The following is a 27,323-nucleotide window of genomic DNA, read 5'->3' on the forward strand; positions in this document are numbered from 1 at the left end:
AACCTTAAATCCATAGGATCTTGAAAGCACAACTATCTTCTATAGGAATAGAAGTGCGTTTGTTTAGAGTAGAAACCGCCCCCTCGACCTTGGGGACTGTATGCCATAAGTCCTTTCTGGGGTCGACTATAGGAAATAATTTCTTAAATATAGGGGGAGGACAAAAGGTATGCCGGGCCTTTCCCACTCCTTATTTACTATGTCCGCCACCCGCTTGGGTATAGGAAAAACATCGGGGGGCACCGGAACCTCTAGGAACTTGTCCATCTTACCTAATTTTTCTGGAATGACCAAATTGTCACAATCATCCAGAGTAGATAATACCTCCTTAAGTAGTGCGTGGAGATGTTCTAATTTAAATTTAAAAGTTACAATATCAGGTTCTGCTTGTTGAGAAATTTTTCCTGAATCTGAAATTTCTCCCTCAGACAAAACCTCCCTCCTGGCCCCTTCAGATAGGTGTGAGGGTATGTCAGAACAGATATCATCAGCGTCCTCTTGCTCTTCAGTGTTTAAAACAGAGCAATCGCGCTTTCTTTGATAAGTAGGCATTTTGGATAAAATGTTTGCTATAGAGTTATCCATTACAGCCGTTAATTGTTGCATGGTAATAAGTATTGGCGCACTAGATGTACTAGGGGCCTCTTGTGTGGGCAAAACTGGTGTAGACACAGAAGGGGATGATGCAGTACCATGCTTACTCCCCTCATTAGAGGAATCATCTTGGGCAATATCATATCTATGGCATTATTATCCCTACTTTGTTTGGACATTATGACACAAATATATCACATATATTTAAAAGGGGAGACACATTGGCTTTCATACATATAGAACATCGTTATCTGATGGTTCAGACATGTTAAACAGGCTTAAACTTGTCAACAAAGCACAAAAAACGTTTTACAATAAAACCGTTACTGTCCCTTTAAATTTTAAACTGAACACACTTTATTACTGAATATGTGAAAAAGTATGAAGGAATTGTTCAAAATTCACCAAAATTTCACCACAGTAACTTAAAGCCGAAAAAGTATTGCACACCAAATTTGAAAGCTTTAACCCTTAAAATAACGGAACCTGAGCCGTTTTTACATTTAACCCCTATACAGTCCCAGGAATCTGCTTTGCTGAGACCCAACCAAGCCCAGAGGGGAATACGATACCAAATGATGCATTCTATAAGCTTTTTCAGTGGTTCTTAGCTCCTCACACATGCATCTGCATGCCATGCTTTCCAAAAACAACTGCGCATTAGAGGCGCGAAAATGAGGCTCTGTCTATGACTAGAAAAGGCCCCCAGTGAAAAAGGTGTCCAATAAAGTGCCTGCCGTTTTTATTAAAACAATCCCCAAGATTTAACAACTATTAAAAGTAATAATCTGCCAAATATACTTAGTAAAGTAATCGTTTTAGCCCAGAAAAATGTCTACCAGTTTTTTAAGCCCTAATGAAGCCCTTTATTCTTTTACTTAAACTAAGAAAATGGCTTACCGGTTCCCATAGGGAAAATGACAGCTTCCAGCATTACCAAGTCTTGTTAGAAATGTGTCATACCTCAAGCAGCAAAGTCTGCCCACTGTTTCCCCCAACTGAAGTTACTTCATCTCAACAGTCCTGTGTGGAAACAGCCATCGATTTTAGTAACGGTTGCTAAAATCATCTTCCTCTTACAAACAGAAATCTTCATCTCTTTTCTGTTCCAGAGTAAATAGTACATACCAGCACTATTTTAAAATAACAAACTCTTGATTGAAGAACAAAAACTACATTTAAACACCAAAAAACTCTAAGCCATCTCCGTGGAGATGTTGCCTGTGCAACGGCAAAGAGAATGACTGGGGTAGGCGGAGCCTAGGAGGGACTATATGGCCAGCTTTGCTGGGCTCTTTGCCATTTCCTGTTGGGGAGGAGAATATCCCACAAGTAAGGATGACGCCGTGGACCGGACACACCTATGTTGGAGAAAGTATATATTTTTTGTGTCAAGTAATTAAAAATGTGTTCACCTGTTTTGCCATTTAAAATAATGTAATGAAGACATGTTCAAGTAACACAGAACAGCCAATAACATGCGAGTCTTACGTACAATAGGTAATGCAGGAAGTTCTTCAGGAGTGTAAGGTTGCAAGCTCCCTCTTCTGCTGGAATGGACCTTAAAATATTTAAGATAAACATTTAACATATTAAAATGGGACTTTGATATCTGCTTACTTGCTATGTAATCATAATTAACAGCAAGATTATTAAATGTCTTCCTGCATTCTAACAGTCCTATCTAAACATATCAGAAATATTTCTTCATGACAAATAGCTTAGTGTTAAAGTGAATGTAAATTTTGATGCTAAAGTACACGTTTTTAAAAATTCGATTAAAAAAAGGGGCACTTTAATTCATCAAAATTTACATTTCACTCCTGTTGTGAAAAAAACTTACTTTTTAAACTTGACAGCAGCTCCAGCTTCCTTCAGTCGTTGCAAGCCGTTTCTGATGTCAGAAATGATGGATAGGTCATCCTCCAATCACAGCTTTCCCCCCCGGGGAATCAGTGTCTGATTCAACGCCGTGATTGGAGGAAGCCTGATTCATCATTTTAGACCCAGGAAGAGGCTTTGCAACGGATGGAGGAAGCTGGAGCTGCTGTCAAGATTAAAAGGTAATTTTTTTTTCACAGCACGAATGAAATGTAAATTTTGATTAAAAACTGGGCACGTTAGCATCAAAATTTACATTCACTTTAAGGCCTAATTGCTCACTGGCTGATAAACAGATCTTCCTTCACTTTACTGATTGACAGTGGCATGCACCATTAGCATAAATATGCAAATTGTAAGATTATTTCCTAAAGAAACAAACAAAAACAAAAAAACCCTGAAATGTATCATTCTGCAGAGGCATTGAAACGCTTCATCTTTAGGTCATTTGATAAACTGGTTTTATTTTTTCTCAGCCTATTTATAACTGTAAATAGGTTTGGTTGAGTGAAATACACTGAAGATTACAATAGACATAACAAGCAAAGTGTGAGAATAGTAAGGTAGATCAGTTCTTGCTAAAACACTGAGGACACATGTATAGTGAAGGATATTGTGAGATTACTTAAAGTATGTACACATACACCACACGTTAATATAACAGATGAAAACTCTCCTTGATTGCATAGGCACAGTAGTACTCGGGTATAATCTTCAATACCTCAGGTATCCAATAGGCTGTACTGCAACTTTGTAAGAGCAGTAAAAAAAAAACACAACACTTAGTAGAGGGAAGCAGGAAGTAATATAAAAATGCTTCTTCAGCTGTAATGTTAAGGTGTGTAATATGTGTGCAATACATATGTTTATATTCTGCACAGCAATACATAGCTCAGGTTGTAGAGCAAATTGTGTAAACCAAGTTTTCAAGATGCTGCAAATTGCCTAAGCCAACTAAGATTACTTAGAGCGGTGCTAACTCTAACAGGCCATAATTATGGAAGATAAACATACACACCATAGATTTCATGCAGTTAGTCTCGGCTCTACAGGAAACCATGCCCAATTTTCAACTCAAATGCCATCTTGTTTAAGGCCTTACTCATATTAACTTCAAAATGAAACCAAGTGATTTTGAGGATTGGGATTGTTAGTATTTTGACCAAACAGTTTGCATTATTTTAAAGCTATAGAAAATGGATTGGCAAGCAATCGATTCCATTCAAATGGTTGTGCCGTTTTTCATTTTAGAACGGAATGTCTTCCATTAGAAACATCTTTTGTAACTTTACGCTTCTATCAGTCCATTCTAGAAAACTGTAGCCTTATATGATGATAAAGACTTATTGATAAAGGAACAGAACATTTAAATGTCTGCATATAATGTCTGATAGCACTTTTACACAAAGCCTGATCTTGAATGACTGATCAGAATTATGTTCTGCAGTACTTTGCAATGCTCTGAATATAAACCATATAATTATCCCTATTGCATTTGTAGAGAGAATGTGAACTGGTAAGAGGGTGAACTCCACTGAATGCAAATTCCAAATATGTAAATATCAGGAGTGGAGTTCATGTCTACTTGTTCATAGATTTTAATTGATATTTTTGTTGTTACCACAAGTTATCTAAATTTCCAACTGGAATACAATCTAGCCCGGGCACAAGCTTGTACTGTATATGAGTTTACAACCGGACTTACTGTGCTGGAGCTCGGTCTGCCGTTAAGTGTATTCACTGATATGTTAAGTCTCGCACTGAGCTCTTCTGTGATTTGTGATTGGACGTCATTGTTTCCAGCAAAATGTGGCTGAACAGACTGATTGCTGTATACAGTTGCTTCATCTTCTGTAATAATTTCCCAACTCTGTGGGAAAATGATAGAAATTAATACTCATGTATAAAGCAGTTTGATTGCTTGATTACATCACTTGTGCTATACCTCTGGAGAATCTCTGGTTTCTGGACATTCTGTTTCTTCAGAAATTTGCCTCCGCATTGTGAATGCGTGCTGTTCTTGGAACTGAGCATTCCCACTTTCTGGACCAGCAGTTCCATCACTGTGGAATTTTAACAAAATTAGGTTACCTATTAGTAGTAAAAGTGCTAGACATGATTTGTTAAACAGCCTGTTTGCTTAAAGGGACAGTAAAGTCAAAATAAATGTTCATGATTCAGATAGAACATTCAATTTTAAACAACTTTCCAATTCACTTCTATTACCAAATTTGCTTTGCTTCTCTTGGTATCGTTTGTTGAGAGTAAACCTAAGTAGGCCGATATAAGCTTAGAAGCATGCACGTGTCTATAGAAGCTTATGACAGCAGAGTTTGCAATTATGTATAACACGGATATAAACATTGTTACAAACAATGCAGCAACGTGGCTAAATACACGTGCACGCTCCTGAGCTTATCTAGGATTACTATTTAACAAGGTATACCAAGAGACGTAAGCAAAGTTGATAAAGTAAATTGGATTCTTTTTTAAAATTCCATGCTCTATCCAACCAATTTAATTTTAATTTTGATTTTACTGTCCCTTTAAAGGGATAGATAAGCCAATACTTAAAATGTGTATGGGTGAATTTCAAATGTAAATAGAAGCATTTATATTGTGTATACATGCAATAATTCTATAAAAACACTTTGTCAGTGTTTTCCACATACCTTTATATAAGGAACAGCTATGGGGCCAACAATAAAGTAAAGCAGCGGTTGCTTCAACTGACAAGTATGGAATTAAATGCAACTGCAAATGTAGATAAACATTTTAATGACTGAGTAAATGTGTTTTTTGTCATCTGCAAGTTTCACGTGAGTTAGCCTTGAAATCCATCTTAGTGGTGTCTAAGGGTCTAATGATCAAAAACTCACTGGTGGGAAGAGAAGTCACACAAAATCTTTGAGATTTTTTTTAGACCTTATATTGTAAAATAGGAGTCAAACATTCACATACAGAACCCTGCATAGTGAGATAAACATCTCTCAAGGTAAAATTTGTGTTTGAGGGACCTCGCCGTACTGACGAGACTTCATAGATCATCTCACCTGAGCAGAGAGCTTTAGATCATTGTGCTTGGACAAGTGTTTCTTCACTTACAATGTCTGCCCTCTGTAAATTTAACTCTACCAACAAAGCAAACATGCTGAATACGAGAGAAGCTGTGACAGTTTCCAGAAAATTCAACATAATTTTTGCCCCAAATAGCAGAAGTAAAGGATAGTGTTTGTGGTACAGTGGTGTAAAAATGCTACTCATAGAGTAAAAGAGAACCTTAACATAAAACCAATAACAAAGACGCCAATGTTAAATAAAATCCTGAAGACAGTCATACACATAGCCAAGTAAAAGCCAGATTATGAAGCGATATCAGGATTATTGCGGCTGTTTGCTAGCGTCGGAAGGATCGCTCATATTACAAGTTGAAAGTAAAAATAAATGTGTGTGCAAGTGTTATTTACGCTAGAATGATTACTGCAACTTCAGAGCTGTGGTCAACTGTTTCGCGAAACAAAAAAGTGTCACAAAACACATGAAAAATACATTATAAAGTACAGTTACACTCATAATAACACTATCTAATCAAACGAATAAAATAAAATATTGCACAAAAATGTTATAAGGGCTCAAAGATATGAGGTCTCAGGTGTTAGAAAAAAGGCAGTGTAAGAGCTTTAACATAGAGATACATACATATATATGTGTGTGTGTATACAGATGTACAAAGACACACATACGTATAACAGAATTTATGTTTACCTGATAAATTACTTTCTCCAACGGTGTGTCCGGTCCACGGCGTCATCCTTACTTGTGGGATATTCTCTTCCCCAACAGGAAATGGCAAAGAGCCCAGCAAAGCTGGTCACATGATCCCTCCTAGGCTCCGCCTTCCCCAGTCATTCGACCGACGTAAAGGAGGAATATTTGCATAGGAGAAACCATATGATACCGTGGTGACTGTAGTTAAAGAAAATAAATTATCAGACCTGATTAAAAAACCAGGGCGGGCCGTGGACCGGACACACCGTTGGAGAAAGTAATTTATCAGGTAAACATAAATTCTGTTTTCTCCAACATAGGTGTGTCCGGTCCACGGCGTCATCCTTACTTGTGGGAACCAATACCAAAGCTTTAGGACACGGATGAAGGGAGGGAGCAAATCAGGTCACCTAGATGGAAGGCACCACGGCTTGCAAAACCTTTCTCCCAAAAATAGCCTCAGAAGAAGCAAAAGTATCAAACTTGTAAAATTTAGTAAAAGTGTGCAGTGAAGACCAAGTCGCTGCCTTACATATCTGATCAACAGAAGCCTCGTTCTTGAAGGCCCATGTGGAAGCCACAGCCCTAGTGGAATGAGCTGTGATTCTGTCAGGAGGCTGCCGTCCGGCAGTCTCGTAAGCCAATCTGATGATGCTTTTAATCCAAAAAGAGAGAGAGGTAGAAGTTGCTTTTTGACCTCTCCTTTTACCAGAATAAACAACAAACAAGGAAGATGTTTGTCTAAAATCCTTTGTAGCATCTAAATAGAATTTTAGAGCACGAACAACATCCAAATTGTGCAACAGACGTTCCTTCTTTGAAACTGGATTCGGACACAAAGAAGGCACGACTATCTCCTGGTTAATGTTTTTGTTAGAAACAACTTTCGGAAGAAAACCAGGTTTAGTACGTAAAACCACCTTATCTGCATGGAACACCAGATAAGGAGGAGAACACTGCAGAGCAGATAATTCTGAAACTCTTCTAGCAGAAGAAATTGCAACCAAAAACAAAACTTTCCAAGATAATAACTTAATATCAACGGAATGTAAGGGTTCAAACGGAACCCCCTGAAGAACTGAAAGAACTAAATTGAGACTCCAAGGAGGAGTCAAAGGTTTGTAAACAGGCTTGATTCTAACCAGAGCCTGAACAAAGGCTTGAACATCTGGCACAGCTGCCAGCTTTTTGTGAAGTAACACAGACAAGGCAGAAATCTGTCCCTTCAAGGAACTTGCAGATAATCCTTTCTCCAAACCTTCTTGAAGAAAGGATAGAATCTTAGGAATTTTTACCTTGTCCCAAGGGAATCCTTTAGATTCACACCAACATATATATTTTTTCCATATATTGTGGTAAATTTTTCTAGTTACAGGCTTTCTGGCCTGAACAAGAGTATCAATGACAGAATCTGAGAATCCTCGCTTTGATAAGATCAAGCGTTCAATCTCCAAGCAGTCAGTTGGAGTGAGACCAGATTCGGATGTTCGAACGGACCTTGAACAAGAAGGTCTCGTCTCAAAGGTAGCTTCCATGGTGGAGCCGATGACATATTCACCAGGTCTGCATACCAAGTCCTGCGTGGCCACGCAGGAGCTATCAAGATCACCGATGCCCTCTCCTGATTGATCCTGGCTACCAGCCTGGGGATGAGAGGAAACGGCGGGAATACATAAGCTAGTTTGAAGGTCCAAGGTGCTACTAGTGCATCTACTAGAGTCGCCTTGGGATCCCTGGATCTGGACCCGTAGCAAGGAACCTTGAAGTTCTGACGAGAGGCCATCAGATCCATGTCTGGAATGCCCCACAGTTGAGTAATTTGGGCAAAGATTTCCGGATGGAGTTCCCACTCCCCCGGATGAAATGTCTGACGACTCAGAAAATCCGCTTCCCAATTTTCCACTCCTGGGATGTGGATTGCAGACAAGTGGCAGGAGTGAGTCTCCGCCCATTGAATGATTTTGGTCACTTCTTCCATCGCCAGGGAACTCCTTGTTCCCCCCTGATGGTTGATGTACGCAACAGTTGTCATGTTGTTTGATTGAAACCGTATGAACTTGGCCTTTGCTAGCTGAGGCCAAGCCTTGAGAGCATTGAATATCGCTCTCAGTTCCAGAATATTTATCGGTAGAAGAGATTCTTCCCGAGACCAAAGACCCTGAGCTTTCAGGGGTCCCCAGACCGCGCCCCAGCCCACCAGACTGGCGTCGGTCGTGACAATGACCCACTCTGGTCTGCGGAAGCTCATCCCCTGTGACAGGTTGTCCAGGGACAGCCACCAACGGAGTGAATCTCTGGTCCTCTGATTTACTTGTATCGTCGGAGACAAGTCTGTATAGTCCCCATTCCACTGACTGAGCATGCACAGTTGTAATGGTCTTAGATGAATGCGCGCAAAAGGAACTATGTCCATTGCCGCTACCATCAAACCTATTACTTCCATGCACTGCGCTATGGAAGGAAGAGGAACAGAATGAAGTATTTGACAAGAGTTCAGAAGTTTTGTTTTTCTGGCCTCTGTCAGAAAAATCCTCATTTCTAAGGAGTCTATTATTGTTCCCAAGAAGGGAACCCTTGTTGACGGAGATAGAGAACTCTTTTCTACGTTCACTTTCCATCCGTGAGATCTGAGAAAGGCCAGGACAATGTCCGTGTGAGCCTTTGCTTGAGGAAGGGACGACGCTTGAATCAGAATGTCGTCCAAGTAAGGTACTACCGCAATGCCCCTTGGTCTTAGCACCGCTAGAAGGGACCCTAGTACCTTTGTGAAAATCCTTGGAGCAGTGGCTAATCCGAACGGAAGTGCCACAAACTGGTAATGCTTGTCCAGGAATGCGAACCTTAGGAACCGATGATGTTCCTTGTGGATAGGAATATGTAGATACGCATCCTTTAAATCCACCGTGGTCATGAATTGACCTTCCTGGATGGAAGGAAGAATTGTTCGAATGGTTTCCATTTTGAACGATGGAACCTTGAGAAACTTGTTTAGGATCTTGAGATCTAAGATTGGTCTGAACGTTCCCTCTTTTTTGGGAACTACGAACAGATTGGAGTAGAACCCCATCCCTTGTTCTCCTAATGGAACAGGATGAATCACTCCCATTTTTAACAGGTCTTCTACACAATGCAAGAATGCCTGTTTTTTTATGTGGTCTGAAGACAATTGAGACCTGTGGAACCTCCCCCTTGGGGGAAGCCCCTTGAATTCCAGAAGATAACCTTGGGAGACTATTTCTAGCGCCCAAGGATCCAGAACATCTCTTGCCCAAGCCTGAGCGAAGAGAGAGAGTCTGCCCCCCACCAGATCCGGTCCCGGATCGGGGGCCAACATCTCATGCTGTCTTGGTAGCAGTGGCAGGTTTCTTGGCCTGCTTTCCTTTGTTCCAGCCTTGCATTGGTCTCCAGGCTGGTTTGGCTTGAGAAGTATTACCCTCCTGCTTAGAGGACGTAGCACTTGGGGCTGGTCCGTTTCTGCGAAAGGGACGAAAATTAGGTTTATTTTTGGCCTTGAAAGACCTATCCTGAGGAAGGGCGTGGCCCTTGCCCCCAGTGATATCAGAGATAATCTCTTTCAAGTCAGGGCCAAACAGCGTTTTCCCCTTGAAAGGAATGTTAAGCAATTTGTTCTTGGAAGACGCATCCGCTGACCAAGATTTTAACCAAAGCGCTCTGCGCGCCACAATAGCAAACCCAGAATTTTTCGCCGCTAACCTAGCCAATTGCAAAGTGGCGTCTAGGGTGAAAGAATTAGCCAATTTGAGAGCACGAATTCTGTCCATAATCTCCTCATAAGAAGAAGAATTATTATTGATCGCCTTTTCTAGCTCATCGAACCAGAAACACGCGGCTGTAGTGACAGGGACAATGCATGAAATTGGTTGTAGAAGGTAACCTTGCTGAACAAACATCTTTTTAAGCAAACCTTCTAATTTTTTATCCATAGGATCTTTGAAAGCACAACTATCTTCTATGGGTATAGTGGTGCGTTTGTTTAGAGTAGAAACCGCCCCCTCGACCTTGGGGACTGTCTGCCATAAGTCCTTTCTGGGGTCGACCATAGGAAACAATTTTTTAAATATGGGGGGGGGGAAGAAAGGTATACCGGGCCTTTCCCATTCTTTATTTACAATGTCCGCCACCCGCTTGGGTATAGGAAAAGCTTCGGGGGGCCCCGGGACCTCTAGGAACTTGTCCATTTTACATAGTTTCTCTGGAATGACCAAATTCTCACAATCATCCAGAGTGGATAACACCTCCTTAAGCAGAGCGCGGAGATGTTCCAACTTAAATTTAAATGTAATCACATCAGGTTCAGCTTGTTGAGAAATTTTCCCTGAATCTGAAATTTCTCCCTCAGACAAAACCTCCCTGGCCCCCTCAGACTGGTGTAGGGGCCCTTCAGAACCAATATCATCAGCGTCCTCATGCTCTTCAGTATTTTCTAAAACAGAGCAGTCGCGCTTTCGCTGATAAGTGGGCATTTTGGCTAAAATGTTTTTGATAGAATTATCCATTACAGCCGTTAATTGTTGCATAGTAAGGAGTATTGGCGCGCTAGATGTACTAGGGGCCTCCTGTGTGGGCAAGACTGGTGTAGACGAAGGAGGGGATGATGCAGTACCATGCTTACTCCCCTCACTTGAGGAATCATCTTGGGCATCATTTTCTCTAAATTTTGTGTCACATAAATCACATCTATTTAAATGAGAAGGAACCTTGGCTTCCCCACATTCAGAACACAGTCTATCTGGTAGTTCAGACATGTTAAACAGGCATAAACTTGATAACAAAGTACAAAAAACGTTTTAAAATAAAACCGTTACTGTCACTTTAAATTTTAAACTGAACACACTTTATTACTGCAATTGCGAAAAAGTATGAAGGAATTGTTCAAAATTCACCAAAATTTCACCACAGTGTCTTAAAGCCTTAAAAGTATTGCACACCAAATTTGGAAGCTTTAACCCTTAAAATAACGGAACCGGAGCCGTTTTTATATTTAACCCCTTTACAGTCCCTGGTATCTGCTTTGCTGAGACCCAACCAAGCCCAAAGGGGAATACGATACCAAATGACGCCTTCAGAAAGTCTTTTCTATGTATCAGAGCTCCTCACACATGCATCTGCATGTCATGCTTCTCAAAAACAAGTGCGCAATACAGGCGCGAAAATGAGACTCTGCCTATGATTAGGGAAAGCCCCTAGAGAATAAGGTGTCCAATACAGTGCCTGCCGGTTATTTTACAAAATTCCCAAGATTAAAATAATTCCTCAAGGCTATGGAGTATAAAATATGTTTATATATAAATCGATTTAGCCCAGAAAATGTCTACAGTCTTAAAAAGCCCTTGTGAAGCCCTTTTTTTCTGTCTGTAATAAAAATGGCTTACCAGATCCCATAGGGAAAATGACAGCTTCCAGCATTACATCGTCTTGTTAGAATGTGTCATACCTCAAGCAGCAAAAGTCTGCTCACTGTTCCCCCAACTGAAGTTAATTCCTCTCAACAGTCCTGTGTGGAAACAGCCATCGATTTTAGTAACGGTTGCTAAAATCATTTTCCTCTTACAAACAGAAATCTTCATCTCTTTTCTGTTTCAGAGTAAATAGTACATACCAGCACTATTTTAAAATAACAAACTCTTGATTGAATAATAAAAACTACAGTTAAACACTAAAAAACTCTAAGCCATCTCCGTGGAGATGTTGCCTGTACAACGGCAAAGAGAATGACTGGGGAAGGCGGAGCCTAGGAGGGATCATGTGACCAGCTTTGCTGGGCTCTTTGCCATTTCCTGTTGGGGAAGAGAATATCCCACAAGTAAGGATGACGCCGTGGACCGGACACACCTATGTTGGAGAAATATATATTATATATATATATATATGTGTGTGTGTGTGTGTGTGCATTGGAGAACTTTGCGGTTAAGTAGCAGAAACTGGAAAAAAGAAGGAACCACATTTTCCTGATTGCTACCTCCTTAGGAAGAAAAGGATAGCTAGTGCAAAGTGATGAAAAATCAGAAAAAGGAAGATTACAACATATCCACAAACCGAATCCTGGAAGGCCACACTGGGGCAATCAGAATCGCTGAGACTTGTTCCTTCATGATTTTGGAACTGCCTTATGTAAATCAGGTTGAACAACCAAGGGACCACTAAGGCATCTATCAGACTCAAAAAATAATATAGATATTTACTTCCCTCTGATAATTGAACCGCCGCTTCCCAACAGTATCTCCCGAAGGCTGTCAAGTAGAAATTTGTTTGTAGAAGGAGGCGCTGATTCATAGAGGACCCCAGGAGATTCACTGTAGTATCCCACAATTTCCTCAGATACTTGTTGAGGCATAGTGACTCCTGTTACTATTACAAAATTTCCCATTGGCGTAGTGCATACAAAAAAGTGTAGATACTCAGAGTTAAATTTAATAAAATAAAATATACAACTTTTATGAAGCCATACATACTTTAAATGCTCAAGAAAGACAGTGTTATGCGCTGAAACACGTTGAGCCAAAATAAAGCCGGAGAAATCTTTTTGACAATAAAGGAGCCGTTTATTAAATTTTACTCTGCAAGTATCTACACTTATTTTTTATGGTGTTTGGATGCATTACGCCAATGTGACATTTTTTAAATAGTAGGAACAGGAGTCACTACGCCTCAACGAGTATCTGAGAAAATTGTGGGATACTACAGTGAATCTTCTGGGGTCCTCTGTGAATCAGCACCTCCTTCTACAAACAAATCTATCAGACTCCCCTGTGGGTTCCAAGATCTGGGTTAGTTCATGTGTGCCATATAGGTAACATTGTGCACAAGCCCATGGAGTTACATATGAGTCAGCACTGATTGGATAAAATGCAAGTCTTTCAAAAGAACTGAAATAAGTGCACGGTGTGCACTGCAGAGGCTTAGATACAATGTAATCACAGAGGTAAAAAGGATATTAATATAACCGTGTTGGTTAAGCAAAACTGGGGAATGGGTAATAAAGGAATTATCTATCTTTTTAAACAAAAATTCTGGAGTAGACTGTCCATTTAATCTGTACAAAACAATACAATTAGAAGCAGAAAAATTATCCAAGAAAGTGGTGGATATCTATATCAGAAAAAGGAAGCCTGAAGACTTCTGGGAGGTTTCTACTGTTCTGAAGCTTATCACAAGAATCTAGGAAAAAACTCATTATGTACGTGCTACTTATTATGACTCCTGTTCAGGTTACGGGAATAGTGCCCAGCTTATCTACAAAGTGTTGCCCAGGTCATATGATGTGCACCTTGCACAGTCTGTGAGTGCAGTACATTATCAGGCTATTTTATAGTGTATATTTTACACAAAAGTAAATCTTGATTTCTTTGGTAGAATGTTGTTTCTGAAATACATAAACTAGACCTCTATGCCAAGCTCTTTAACAATGTCTATAGTATTGCAAAAAGCATGTTATTTTCCCAATATCACTGTATGTATGTATTATAAAGCTGAAGCAACATACTGAACTGCAGGTCTACACCACTGTGTCCTTCTAAACTGATGGTTGACATAATATGTTCTGCCAAGGATGTCTTGTCTTTCTTCCCAGCCTGGAGGTAGTGGAGAAAGCACTTGATGCTGTTGCGGTTGACAAGAGACATCTGGTTGGTCCAAAAAAATCCAGTCAGGCTACATTAAAAAAAGGAATCTAATGAGATTTTGTCTTTTGAGGTAAAAAACATAAAGACATTTGGGCACATATTTTTATTCTTACAATAAATCTTTATAAGATACATATGTTAAAATTGGAACCAACTGTCGACTTGAGGTGGAACAATTAATTACTTTGGCTTTAAAACAATAACCTAAAGGGACACACATGCTGAAAAATGACTTGATATTTATCGATAAATACAATCACAACTGACAAAGAATCATTATGAGACACAGAGGCTTAGGATGTATGTCAGCACTTGTCAAATAAAAGCGCCATCTGATTGGCAGGAAGTCTGACCTCTGTAGCACTAGTGACTAGTACAGAGATAAATATCTTTTTTTTAAAAAACCTTAAAGGGATATGTGATTCAGACAGAGCATACAATTTAAAAAAAGTTTCCAATTTACTTCTGTTATCAAATTTACTTTGTTCTCATGGTATTCTTTTGTTGTTGAAGAGATACCTAGGTAGGTGTCTGGAGTACTACATGTCAGGAAATAGTGCTGCCATCTAGTGCTCTTGCAAAAGGATAACATTCTTGCAAAACTGCTAGCATATAGTGCTACAGACAAGTGCACGCGCCTGAGCTAATGTCCCAGCTTTTCAACAAAAGATAACAAAAGAACAAAGCCATTGTGAAAATAGAAGTAAAGTAGAAAGTTGTTTAACATTGAATGCTCTGTCTAAATCATGAAAGAAAAATGTTGGGTTTAATGTCCCTTTAACTATCAATCCCAAATACATAAAGAGTAACACTGAGCTGAGAGAAGTTGAGTTGGAACTAAAAAGACTAGAATATAATTATACAATAACTTTATGGATTGGAATAAAGCTGATGGTGTCTTTCTATACAAAGTATAAAGGGGGTTTGCATAATAAAGAGACACTCAAAATCCATGGATGTTCAAGAGGACTGGAATGAGAAAAGTGTGAAAATCTGTTTACATATAAAATAATCTAATAAAGCTGTATCAGTTATGTACTTTCTATTAATGACGATGACTGACAAGGACTTCCTGTTAAAGCTTATTGGCTGATGGGTACTTCCTCCTAATGAGCATTAGTCGGAATGACCTGTGATGGTATAATAGTTCGTTTTAGCATTTTAACCATGCAGTAAAGACATCAACACATATAAATACTGCTCTTTCATATGAATAGTTTTGAGAATAATGTCCCTTTAAGTTGAGTAAAAAACATAAATTATGCTTTCCTGATCATTTTCTTTTCTTCAGATGGAGAGAGTCCACAGCAGAATTCATTACTTTTGGGGAAAAAGAACCTGGCCACCAGGAAAAGGCAAAGACACCCCAGTCAAAGGCTTAAATACTCCTCCCACTTCCCTCACGCCCCAGTCATTCTGCCAAGCAACAAGGAACAGTAGAAGAAATACAGGGTAAAAGGTGCCAGAAGAATAAAAATAACAGACGCCCCACAGAAAAAAATACGGCCGGGGAGCTGAGGACTCTTTCCATCTGAAGAAAAGAAAATTATTAGGTAAGCATAATTTATGTTTTTCTTCGAAAATGGAAAGAGTCCACAGCTGCATTCATTACTTTTGGGAAAACAATACCCAAGCTATAGAGGACACTGAATGCTAAAAACGGAGAGAGTACAAAAGACGGCCCATTCTGAGGGCACCAGGCCTGAAATCCATAACCCACAAAAAATCCTGCTTCGTACGAAGCCAAGAGAACATTTGGAAAAAAAGGAAAAGGCCCCAAGGACACTGATCCTCAGAAAATTCAGAAGCCTAACTAGAGATCGCAAAAACAGAATTTATGCTTACCTGATAAATTTCTTTCTCTTGTGACGTATCGAGTCCACGGATTCATCCATACTTGTGGGATATTCTCCTTCCTTACAGGAAGTGGCAAAGAGAGCACCCACAGCAGAGCTGTCTATATAGCTCCTCCCTTAGCTCCACCCCCCAGTCATTCGACCGAAGGCTAGGAAGAAAAAGGAGAAACTATAGGGTGCAGAGGTGACTGAAGTTTTTTAAATAAAAATATACTACCTGTCTTAAATAAACAGGGCGGGCTGTGGACTCGATACATCACAAGAGAAAGAAATTTATCAGGTAAGCATAAATTCTGTTTTCTCTTGTAAGATGTATCGAGTCCACGGATTCATCCATACTTGTGGGATACCAATACCAAAGCTTTAGGACACGGATGAAGGGAGGGACAAGACAGGTACCTTAAAAGGAAGGCACCACTGCTTGTAGAACCTTTCTCCCAAAAATAGCCAGCCTCACAAATAAACGATTAACCCCTTAATGTAAAAACCGGATTGACAAAACATCAAAAACCGGTAAAAAAAAACGTTCAGCACCTTGCCACAGCTCTGCTGTGGTGCCTACCTGCCCTTTAGGATAGATTTGTGGGGAAAAAACTTCTTTTAGGCCCTCAAACACAGCAGGACCCTCTGGAGAAGCAGCTGGATGTCTCTGAGTAAAAGAAACTGCGCAAATGAGGCGCGAAAATAGGCCCCTCCCACCTCACTCGATGTTAGTGGGGCCTAAAAGAAACACACCAAAGTGTTTCTAAACTAGCCATGTGGGTTAATAACCCTTAAATAAGCCACAATTACCCCTTAAAGTCCCTCAAAAAACGTTATGTTTTCAATAAAAAAAGTTTTTTTCCTATCAGTGTCACCAGTAACAAATGAGCCCTTTATGCAAGCTGGGATTCCTACTAAGTGAAAACTGAATACAGCTTACCCTTCCCCTCATGGGGATATTGCCAGCCTTTTCTAGAATTATCACAGTCTATCTAGAAAAAAAATGACTGAACATACCTCAATGCAGCTTAGCATGCAAACCGTTCCCCCAACTGAAGTTTTCCTGTACTCTTCAGCCTTTATGAGAACAGCAGTGGATCTTAGTTACAAAGTCCTAAGATCATCATCGTCCTTGCAGAAATCTTCATCCCTTTTCTGCCAGAGAGTGAATAGTACACACCGGTACCATTTAAAATAACAAACTTTTGCTTGAGAAAATAAAAACTAACATTTTTGTCACCACACTCACTTTACCCTTCCTAGTACTTAGAGTAGGGAAAGAGAATGACTGGGGGGTGGAGCTAAGGGAGGAGCTATATAGACAGCTCTGCTGTGGGTGCTCTCTTTGCCACTTCCTGTAAGGAAGGAGAATATCCCACAAGTATGGATGAATCCGTGGACTCGATACATCTTACAAGAGAAAAGCAGACTCACTGAGCCAACACCCCTCCAGGAGCTCCTACACCCCTTACTAGTGAGAAGCAGTAACAGTCAAAACCCCTAAAAGGGAGGGGACAAGGAAGAACCACAAGGATTCCCAAAAGGTGACAACCAAACCCCACAAGGAAAAACCCTAAGGTCCAGTCAAGCCCACAGAGACCCAAATGGGTCCTGATAAACAAGGGGAGTCAACACCCAGACCAAACCAGGACCAGGCATCGGAGGAGAATAAAAGCTCCCAAACATCGTGCAACAGCACCAAAAAAGACAGCTGAAGACAGAGTCCTCAAAACGTCAAAACTCAGAATACTGAGCAATCAAAAACAAATACATGTAGCAAACCCAGAGAGAATACCTGAGACCAGGACACGCTGCCATCATGAAGATGACACAGAAAGAAAATACTTTCCTGGTAGAAAAGAGCAGCCGAACAAGATAGCAGGTTGCGAAACCTCTAAACCAGAGGGCCCCTAGGCAATCCAACACAGCCAGACCTACTCACAGGTCCCAAGGAAAAGTACAGAACCACAAAGAGGCCCACTCGCACCTCCAAGACCCGAGGATGAGCAACAGATTCCAGATCCTACACCCAACTGGACCAGCCCAAGCGATGGCAGATCTGAAAAGCAGGGGAACAAAAGGAACCCCAACACCAGCCCCCTAAAAACTGTGGAAGAATGGACCCAGCCACTCCAACAGAGCTTGGGTATCAACCCGAAACACTCCTCATAGACAAGGAATATACCCAAGGAGATCCAGCAAAACCACCCAACGACAGACACAACACAGAGCCAGCAGCTCCCGAGAGGGAACAGAAACACTCAGAGAGTAGACCGGTTATATAACAAGATAAAACATCTGTTCTAACCTCCTGTACACAGAAGAGGCCCAAAAAAAAAGGAAAACAACCCCCCCCCCCCGAAAAACATAATTTATGTAAGAACATACCTGATAAATTAATTTCTTTCACATTGGCAAGAGTCCATGAGCTAGTGACGTATGGGATATACCATCCTACCAGGAGGGGCAAAGTTTCCCAAACCTCGAAATGCCTATAAATACACCCCTCACCACACCCACAATTCAGTTTAATGAATAGCCAAGTAGTGGGGTGATAAAGAAAGGAGTAATAAAGCATTAACAAAGGAATTTGGAAATAATTGTGCTTTATACAAAAAATCATAACCACCATAGAAAGGTTTGGTCTCATGGACTCTTGCCAATATGAAAGAAAATAATTTATCAGGTAAATTCTTACATAAATTATGTTTTCTTTCATGTAATTGGCAAGAGTCCATGAGCTAGTGACGTATGTGATAGTAATACCCAAGATGTGGAACTCCACAAAAGAGTCACTAGGGAGGGATAAAAATAATAAAAGCCATTTTCCGCTGAAAAAATTAAACCACAACCCAAAATATAAGTTTATTCTCATAATGAAAAGAAAAAACTTAACATAAGCCGAGGAATCAAACTGAAACAGCTGCCTGAAAAACCTTTCTACCAAAAACTGCTTCCGAAGAAGCAAATACATCAAAGCGGTAGAATTTAGTAGATGTATGCAAAGAAGACCAAGTTGCTGATTTGCAAATCTGATCAACTGAAGCTTCATTCTTAAAAGCCCATGAAGGGGAGACTGATCTAGTAGAATGAGCGGTAATTCTATGAGGTGGGGCCTGACCGGACTCCAAATAAGCCTGATGAATCAAAAGCTTTAACCAAGATGCCAAGGAAATGGCAGAAGCCTTCTGACCTTTCCTAGAACCAGAAAAGATAACAAATAGACTAGAAGTCTTCCTGAAATCTTTAGTAGCTTCAACATATTTCAAAGCTCTTACCACATCCAAAGAATGTAAGGATCTCTCCAAAAAATTCTTAGGATTAGAACACAAGGGATAATAATTTCTCTATTAATGTTGTTGTTAGAATTCACAACCTTAGGTAGAAATTTAAATGACGTCCGCAAAACTGCCTTATCCTGATGGAATATGAGAAAAGGAGATTCACAAGAAAGAGCAGATAATTTGGAAACTCTTCTAGCAGAAGAGATAGCCAAAAGGAACAACCCTTTCCAAGAAAGTAGTTTAATGTCCAAAGAATGCATAGGCTCATATGGAGGAGCCTGTAAAGCCTTCAAAACCAAATTAAGACTCCAATGAGGAGAGATTGATTTAATGACAGGCTTGATACGGACCAAAGCCTGTAAAAAACTGTGAATATCAGGAAGCTTAGCAATCTTTCTGTGGAATAAAAAAGAAAGAGCAGAGATTTGTCCCTTCAAGGAACTTGCAAACAAACCCTTACCCAAACCATCCTGAAGAAACTGTAAAATTCTAGGAATTCTAAAAGAATGCCAGGAGAATTTATGAGAAGAACACCATGAAATATAAGTCTTCCAAACTCGATAATAAATCTTCCTAGAAACAGATTTACGAGCCTGTAACATAGTATTAATCAGTCAGAGAAACCTCTATGACTAAGCACTAGGCGTTCAATTTCCATACCTTCAAAATTAATAATTTGAGATCCTGATGGAAAAACAGACCTTGAGACAGAAGGTCTGGCCTTAATGGAAGTGGCCAAGGTTGGCAACTGGACACCCGAACAAGATCCACATACCAAAACCTGTGAGGCCTTGCTGGAGCTACCAGCAACACAAATGATTGTTCCATGATGACTTTGGAGATCACTCTTGGAAGAAGAACTAGAGGCGGGAAAATATAAGCAGGTTGGTAACACAAAGGAACTGTTAATGTATCCACCGCTTCCGCGTGAGGATACCTGAACCTGGACAGGTACCTGGGTAGGTTCTTGTTTAGATGGGAAGCCATCAGATCTATTTCTGGAAGACCCCACATCTGAACAAAAAACACATCTGGATGGGGTGACCACTCCCCCGGATGTAAATTCTGACAGCTGAGATAATCCGCTTCCCAATTGTCTATACCTAGGATATGAACCGCAGAAATTAGACAGGAGCTGGATTCCGCCCAAGTAAGTATCCGAGATACTTCTTTCATAGCTTGGGGACTGTGAGTCCCACCCTGATGATTGACATATGCCACAGTTGTGATATTGTCTGTCTGAAAGCAAATGAACGGTTCTCACTTCAACAGAGGCCAAACCTGAAGAGCCCTGAAAATAGCACGGAGTTCTAAAATATTGATTGGTAACCTCGCCTCTTGAGATTTCCAAACCCCTTGTGCTGTCAGAGATCCCCAGACAGCTCCCCAACCTGAAAGACTTGCATCTGTTGTGATCACAGTCCAGGTTGGACAAACAAAAGAGGCCCCTTGAACTATACAATGGTGATCTAACCACCAAGTCAGAGAGAGTCGAACATTGTGATTTAAGGATATTAATTGTGATATATTTGTATAATCTCTGCACCATTGGTTCAGCATACAAAGCTGGAGAAGTCTCATATGAAAACGAGCAAAGGGGATCGCGTCCGATGCTGCAGTCATGAGACCTAAAACTTCCATGCATATAGCTACTGAAGGGAATGATTGAGACTGAAGGTTCCGACAAGCTGAAACCAATTTTAAACATCTCTTGTCTGTTAGAGACAGAGTCATGGACACTGAATCTATCTGGAAACCTAAAAAGGTGACCCTTGTCTGAAAAAAATCTTGGAGCTGTTGCTAGGCCAAATGGAAGAGCGACAAATTGGTAATGCTGGTCTAGAAAAGAGAATCTCAGAAACTGAAAGTGGTCTGGTTGAATCGGAATATGAAGATATGCATCCTTTAAGTCTATTGTGGACATATAATGCCCTTGCTGAACAAAAGGCAAAATAGTCCTTATAGTCACCATTTTGAAAGTTGGCACTCTTACATAACGATTAAAAAATTTTAGATCCAGAACTGGCCTGAATGAATTTTCTTTCTTTAAGACAATGAATAGATTTGAATAAAACCCCAGACCCTGTTCCTGAAATGGAACTGGTATGATTACCCCTGAAAGCTCCAGGTCTGAAACACACTTCAGAAAAGCCTGAGTCTTTACTGGATTTGCTGTGATGCGTGAGAGAAAAAATCTTCACAGGAGGTCTTACTCTGAATCCTATTCAGTACCCTTGAGAGACCATACTCTGAATCCATTGATTTTGGACAGAATCTGCCCAAATGTTTTGGAAGAATCCTAATCTGCCCCCTACCAGCTGAGCTGGAATGAGTGCCCGCCCCTTCATGCAGAATTGGGGGCTGGCTTTGGTTTCTTAAACGGTTTGGATTTACTCCAACTTGAAGAAGGTTTCCAATTGGAAGCAGATTCTTTGGGCAAGGATTAGGTTTCTGTTCCTTATTTTGTCGAAAGGAACAAAAACAGTTAGAAGCTTTAGATTTACCCTTAGGTCTTTTATCCTGAGGCAAAAACACTTCCTTCCCCCCAGTGACAGTTGACATAATCGAATCCAACTGAGAACCAAATAACTTATTACCTTGGAAAGAAAGAGATAGTAATCTAGACTTAGATACTATGTCAGCATTCCAATATTTGAGCCACAAAGCTCTTCTAGCTAAAAACATAGATTTAACATCAATTTTGATTATATCAAAAATGGCATCACAGATAAAATGATTTGCATGTTGAAACAAGCGAATAATGCTAGACAAATCAGGATCCATCTCCTGTTGCGCTAAACTTTCACGTTGATGCAGCTGCAACATCAGCCATAGAAATGGCAGGCCTGAGAAGATAGCCAGAATATAAATAAGCTTTACTTAGATAGGATTTAAGTTTCCTATCTAAAGGGTCTTTAAAAGAACTACTATCTTCCATAGGAATAGTAGTACGTTTAGCAAGAGTAGAAATAGCCCCATCAACTTTGGGGATCTTTTCCCAAAACTCCAATCTAACTTCTGGCAAAGGATACGATTTTTTAAACCTTGAAGAAGGAATAAAAGAAGTACCAGGCCTATTCCATTCCTTAGAAATCATATCAGAAATAGCATAAGGAACTGGAAAAACCTCTGGAGTAACAACAGGAGGTTTATAAACAGAATTTAAACGTTTAATAGTTTTAATATAAAGAGGACTAGTTTCCTCAATATCCAATGTAATCAACACCTCTTTTAACAAGGAACAAATATACTCCATTTTAAATAAATAAGTAGATTTGTCAGTGTCAATATCTGAGGAAGGATCTTCTGAATCAGATAGAACCTCATCAGAGGAGGATAATTCAGTATGTTGTCAGTCATTTGAAATTTCATCAACTTTGAGAAGTTTTAAAAGACCTTTTACGTTTATTAGAAGGCGGGATGGCAGACAAAGCCTTCTGAATCGAATTAGCAATAAAATCTTTTATATTCACAGGTATATCATGTTCATTAGACGTTGAAGGAACAGCAGGCATTGTACTATTACTGATGGACACATTCTCTGCATGTAAAAGCTTATCATGACAACTATTACATACTAGAGCTGGAGATATAATCTCCACAAATTTACAACAGATGTACTTAGCTTTGGTAGAACTGTTATCAGGCAGCAGGGTTCCAACAGTGGTTTCTTGCAAATGTAAGAGAAAAAACAACATATAAAGCAAAATTATCAATTTCCTTATATGGCAGTTTCAGGAATGGGGAAAAAAATGCAAAAAGCATAGCCCTCTGATATGGAAAAAAAGGCAAGAGGCATATAGGAATGGGGTTTTAAATAATTAAATTATTTGGCGCCAAGTATGATGCACAGCGCAAATTATTATTTTTTTGGCGCTAACAACATCCGGAAATGTCAGACTCGCATCATTGTAGACACAACCTTGTGCAAGGAACTCGGCATTAACTAAGACGCCGGAAATGACAATTTTGCGTCATCTGATGTACCTTCGCGCCACAAAAATTCTCGCACCAATATTGACGCAATAAACTTTGTCATTTTGCGCCCTTGCGAGCCTAATTTTGCCCGCGAAATTTAATAAAAAAAGCAGTCAATTGAAATGACTGCACCCCAGGAAAGAAAAATATTTTCCTAAATATGTTTTTCCCAAATATGAAACTGATAGTCTGCAAAAGGAAATATACATAAACCTGACTCATGGCAAATATAAGTACAATACATATATTTAGAACTTTATATTAATGCATAAAGTGCCAAACCATAGCTGAGAGTGTCTTAAGTAATGAAAACATACTTACCAAAAGACACCCATCCACATATAGCAGATAGCCAAACCAGTACTGAAACAGTTATCAGTAGAGGTAATGGAATATGAGAGTATATCGTCGATCTAAATAAGGGAGGTAGGAGATGAATCTCTACGACCGATAACAGAGAACCTACGAAATAGATCTCCCATGAGGAAAAACATTGCATTCAATTGATGATACTCCCTTCACATCCCTCTGACATTCACTGTACTCTGAGAGGAATAGGGCTTCAAAATGCTGAGAAGCGCATATCAACGTAGAAATCTTAGCACAAACTTACTTCACCACCTCCATAGGAGACAAAGTTTGTAAAACTGAATTGTGGGTGTGGTGAGGGGTGTATTTATAGGCATTTTGAGGTTTGGGAAACTTTGCCCCTCCTGGTAGGATTGTATATTATACGTCACTAGCTCATGGACTCTTGCCAATTACATAAAAGAAAGGAGAGCATCGATAAGGATAGAGCACCTGCCGATAAAATATGAAGTCGTAGGCTGAACTGAGAGAAAATCAAGGCCACGTCCTGATGAACACAGAGAAATCCGTTAAAAAAAAAAAAAAACAGCCTGCTAGTACACATTCAAGGTGCAATAGCTGCAGCTGTTCACCTGCAACCTTTTGCTTGCTAGGCAGCTAAGCCAACCGTCAGGTTACATCAGCTGGCTGTTTTAAGAGAAACCGTATCATTTAAGACAAGACAAGCTCCAATGAGCATCGGCACTCATAAAACCTAGCCCAGTTGAAAACAGATCAACCCTCCAGAACAAAAGGCCATAGCCCAAGTTCCCTGGAAACTGGAGCATTGCAAACCAATCTTAGGATCAGAAAGGTCCAGTAACATCCCACAGCGGGACCCATTAAATGAAAATGTCAAGGTAAACACTTAATTAACACAGAAAACACAGGATAAAGATAGACCCGGGCCTTACAATTGTCAAAAATAAACTATATCCCGGGAACTTAAGTACCCCGTCTGATATAAAAAACTCACAGGGAAATATCCAGAATATCCCGGATAGCGAGAATAAGAGTCCCTAGCAACTTCCTACCCAAAGGGAAGAGACCACCCCTTGCAGAAAGGTCCAACACTCCAAAAGAGTAAAGGCATCACAAGGTTGTATATATCTAGAGCCTAACAGGCTCGACTATCAAGATCAAGGGGATACATTGGAGGACAAAGTACCCCGAACAGAGCAACAGCTAGTCTCCCATCACCTCAGATACAAAATCAGAGGACAACACCCAAGGAAAAGATGCAGAACATCCCCAACCACGGGAAGAACCCCTTAGCGGAGCCTAGGAGGAACCCCTCTGCATAATGTCCCTAAAAGGAGACAACCGTCTCCCGAAGGAAGCAGGTCCCCGTAAGGTGACCAAACCCACAAGGAGAAAATGGACAAGTCCAACAGTTCTCAATGAAGAAGAGAACCACTAAAGGAACAAGTCCTAGAGCCTCTGAAGGCAAAACTGCCTAAAATGGCGGAAAGGAGGCACGAGGCCCTCCAACCATCCAACCACGTGGGAAGGAGTGCTCTAGGTCCCAAAATTATTGGAAACAACAGAGAGAGACGCAGTGGAACTACACTGACCCAGTCACCCAGAGTGAAAGCTAATAAGGACTGAACTCAATCCTATTTGCCTCATGGACCCACAAGTCCTCTTCAGATGCTTAGCTGAAAACTTGTAAATAGAAAACACAAATAATATTGTGATAACTCAGCGCCTCAATCGGACCAGCCCGGCAGAGCAGGCGCCATGTGTCTGAACCAAGTCACGAGATAGAAGATTCGAACCCAAGCAGGACCCGCCTGCAACCAGGGCCATACTGTCAAGTTACACAAATTCGCCCTCAGAGAGGGAGAAGGAAAAACAGACAAACAGAGGACTAAAACATGTCCCTTAACAAACTTCCGCAGGAGTAAATAGCGAGTTTCGATAACAGAGAAAGTTCCCGAAGGAAACATAAAACCATAAAATAAAATGATCCTAACCGGATAAAATAAAATGGAAGGCAAGCCTTAGGTTTATGCCCAAAAAGAGACAGAAATACCCACAGGACCAGCCCAATGGGAACCCTGTTTTTTCACAATACTGGGAAAGATTTCAACAACAAGACTAGAAGGAGATTACGTCATCCCCTCATGTCTACTGAGGTGAGCCTTTCGAAGTAGAAGACTGAGGAGTCCCGTATCCATTAAGGATAGGGTCCCCTAACAACTCAAAAACATGTCTGAGTAACACACGAAGGCGTCCCCATCTGTAACAAAAAGCACAACACTCAGGGACAGCTACCCCCGCAGGGAACTGTACAGGCCCTCCCATGGCCGTGAAACCCGGGACAATAGGGCACGAGCACAATCGCAAATAAACATTTGGACTTTTGGGGAGGGGGGAAAAAGCCACCCGCTGAGGAGGAATAAACATAAGCTGGGTTATCTGCACGTGTAGTAATATGAAGCGGTAGGGAACTCGCCTCTTGAAGGACAGGACCCCCAGAGGTGGATGGCTCAGCCATCCCTTGATTCCCCGAGCCAGAGGAACAAGGCGCTCTATTGTGGCTTACCGAACATAACCGACTGACCTGTGTCAACAGGGCCAATTCGCATTCATCACAGGACGAAGGATCTGAATCCGAAAGTCGAACAGTTTCAACATCAGAGTCCTCCATAACTGGATAAGAATACCAAAAAGATGCACTATATATATATATATATATATATAGTAAAAAATGTAAAACAGCACCTGACACCCACAATGGCTGGGGCACTCACCACCTCCTACGAACCAGACACCAGCAGACCGGAATTTCTCCATCGTCACACAGTAAGGAATGCGAAAATGAGAAACCAGACGTAAACACGCCCGATCACAAGATGAACCGTACAGTCCAAAAAAAGCGCACCCAACCATTAAGGTCTCGTCACTTCTCAAGGCTGTTATGTTCCAAAAGCCATGTGCCCAGATAACACTACACATAAGCAGGCTGAATCACATAACAAACATGATTAAAAAAAAACCTGTTCAATAATCCCCCTCAGGAGATATTAACCCTTGATTCCAAGATACCAAAGGAGTCCCACTGAGACCCTGTATTTTCATTATGAGTTACGGTATATTCATGAAGAAGTAAAATAAAACAATCTTACCGGAATCCACGCCGTGGAACAGGAACACGGCCCTTCAAGTGTGACGGATAGTAGCAACGCCTCCGCCATGGACTTAAGAGAAGAAAGCAGGCAGCAAAGTGAAGCTCGACAACGCCGATTGCTTGTGGAGTTGTTAATATGAGTCGGGATGGTTTTGCAGAAAGATTCTCCCTGCATCTCCGGACATTAACTTTTATCCAGGCTGTCACTGAGAGACTGATAGGATTACTTAAAACTCCAGTCCCATTTCGAAGAGTACTACCCTTCATAAGAGACTATCTCAAACTTCTGACACTTCTCTGCCAACCTCCTGGGACGAAAGGCAAACAATGACTGGGGGATGAGGGAAGTGGGAGGAGTATTTAAGCCTTTGGCTGGGGTGTCTTTGCCTCCTCCTGGTGGCCAGGTTCTGTTTCCCCAAAAGTAATTAATGCAGCTGTGGACTCTTTCCATTTATGAAGAAAAACAAGTTGCACATCAACAACAAAAAAACAACAAGTTTCATTTGTAGTTGTTTGTAAATGTAAAACTTACCTCAGGCTCTTCAGCCTGTTCTGCATTTTCTTCATCAGTTCCATTGGTTTTAGGCAAATAAGTCATTTTTAGTCTAAGATTTCCTTTAACTTTAGATTTTTGACTGCCAAGAAAGAACATATCCATTACTACACAGTCCGCTACAAAAATATACATATTAACAAAACAACCCCTCCCAACGCCAGAGGGCATCTAGGGGAATGAACTATAAACTGCTCTGTCTTGCAGTTAAACAAGCTACGCACTGTAGTCTCCAATTTACTCAGTTGGCTACTGAAAAAAACTCTCATACCCTTGTTTTAAAGTCAAGTTAAATAGAGTGTT

At 40.6% G+C, this 27,323-nt stretch overlaps 1 protein-coding gene across 3 annotated transcripts in view; it reads right to left on the bottom strand.

Annotated features, from left to right (window-relative positions):
- Positions 1-27,323, bottom strand: part of NEDD4 (NEDD4 E3 ubiquitin protein ligase) — a 430,182-nt gene that overhangs the window by 95,870 nt on the left and 306,989 nt on the right. For all 3 annotated transcript variants that reach the window (XM_053717506.1, XM_053717505.1, XM_053717503.1), the window contains 5 exons: positions 27,000-27,102; positions 13,748-13,914; positions 4,421-4,538; positions 4,181-4,345; positions 2,090-2,155 (listed from right to left, as the gene is read on the bottom strand). In XM_053717506.1, the coding sequence (XP_053573481.1) occupies positions 2,090-2,155; positions 4,181-4,345; positions 4,421-4,538; positions 13,748-13,914; positions 27,000-27,102 (619 nt within the window). The remainder of the gene's footprint in view (positions 1-2,089; positions 2,156-4,180; positions 4,346-4,420; positions 4,539-13,747; positions 13,915-26,999; positions 27,103-27,323) is intronic.

The sequence above is a fragment of the Bombina bombina genome, chromosome 6, assembly GCF_027579735.1.
Source record: "Bombina bombina isolate aBomBom1 chromosome 6, aBomBom1.pri, whole genome shotgun sequence".
In the NCBI taxonomy this organism is placed as follows: domain Eukaryota; kingdom Metazoa; phylum Chordata; class Amphibia; order Anura; family Bombinatoridae; genus Bombina; species Bombina bombina.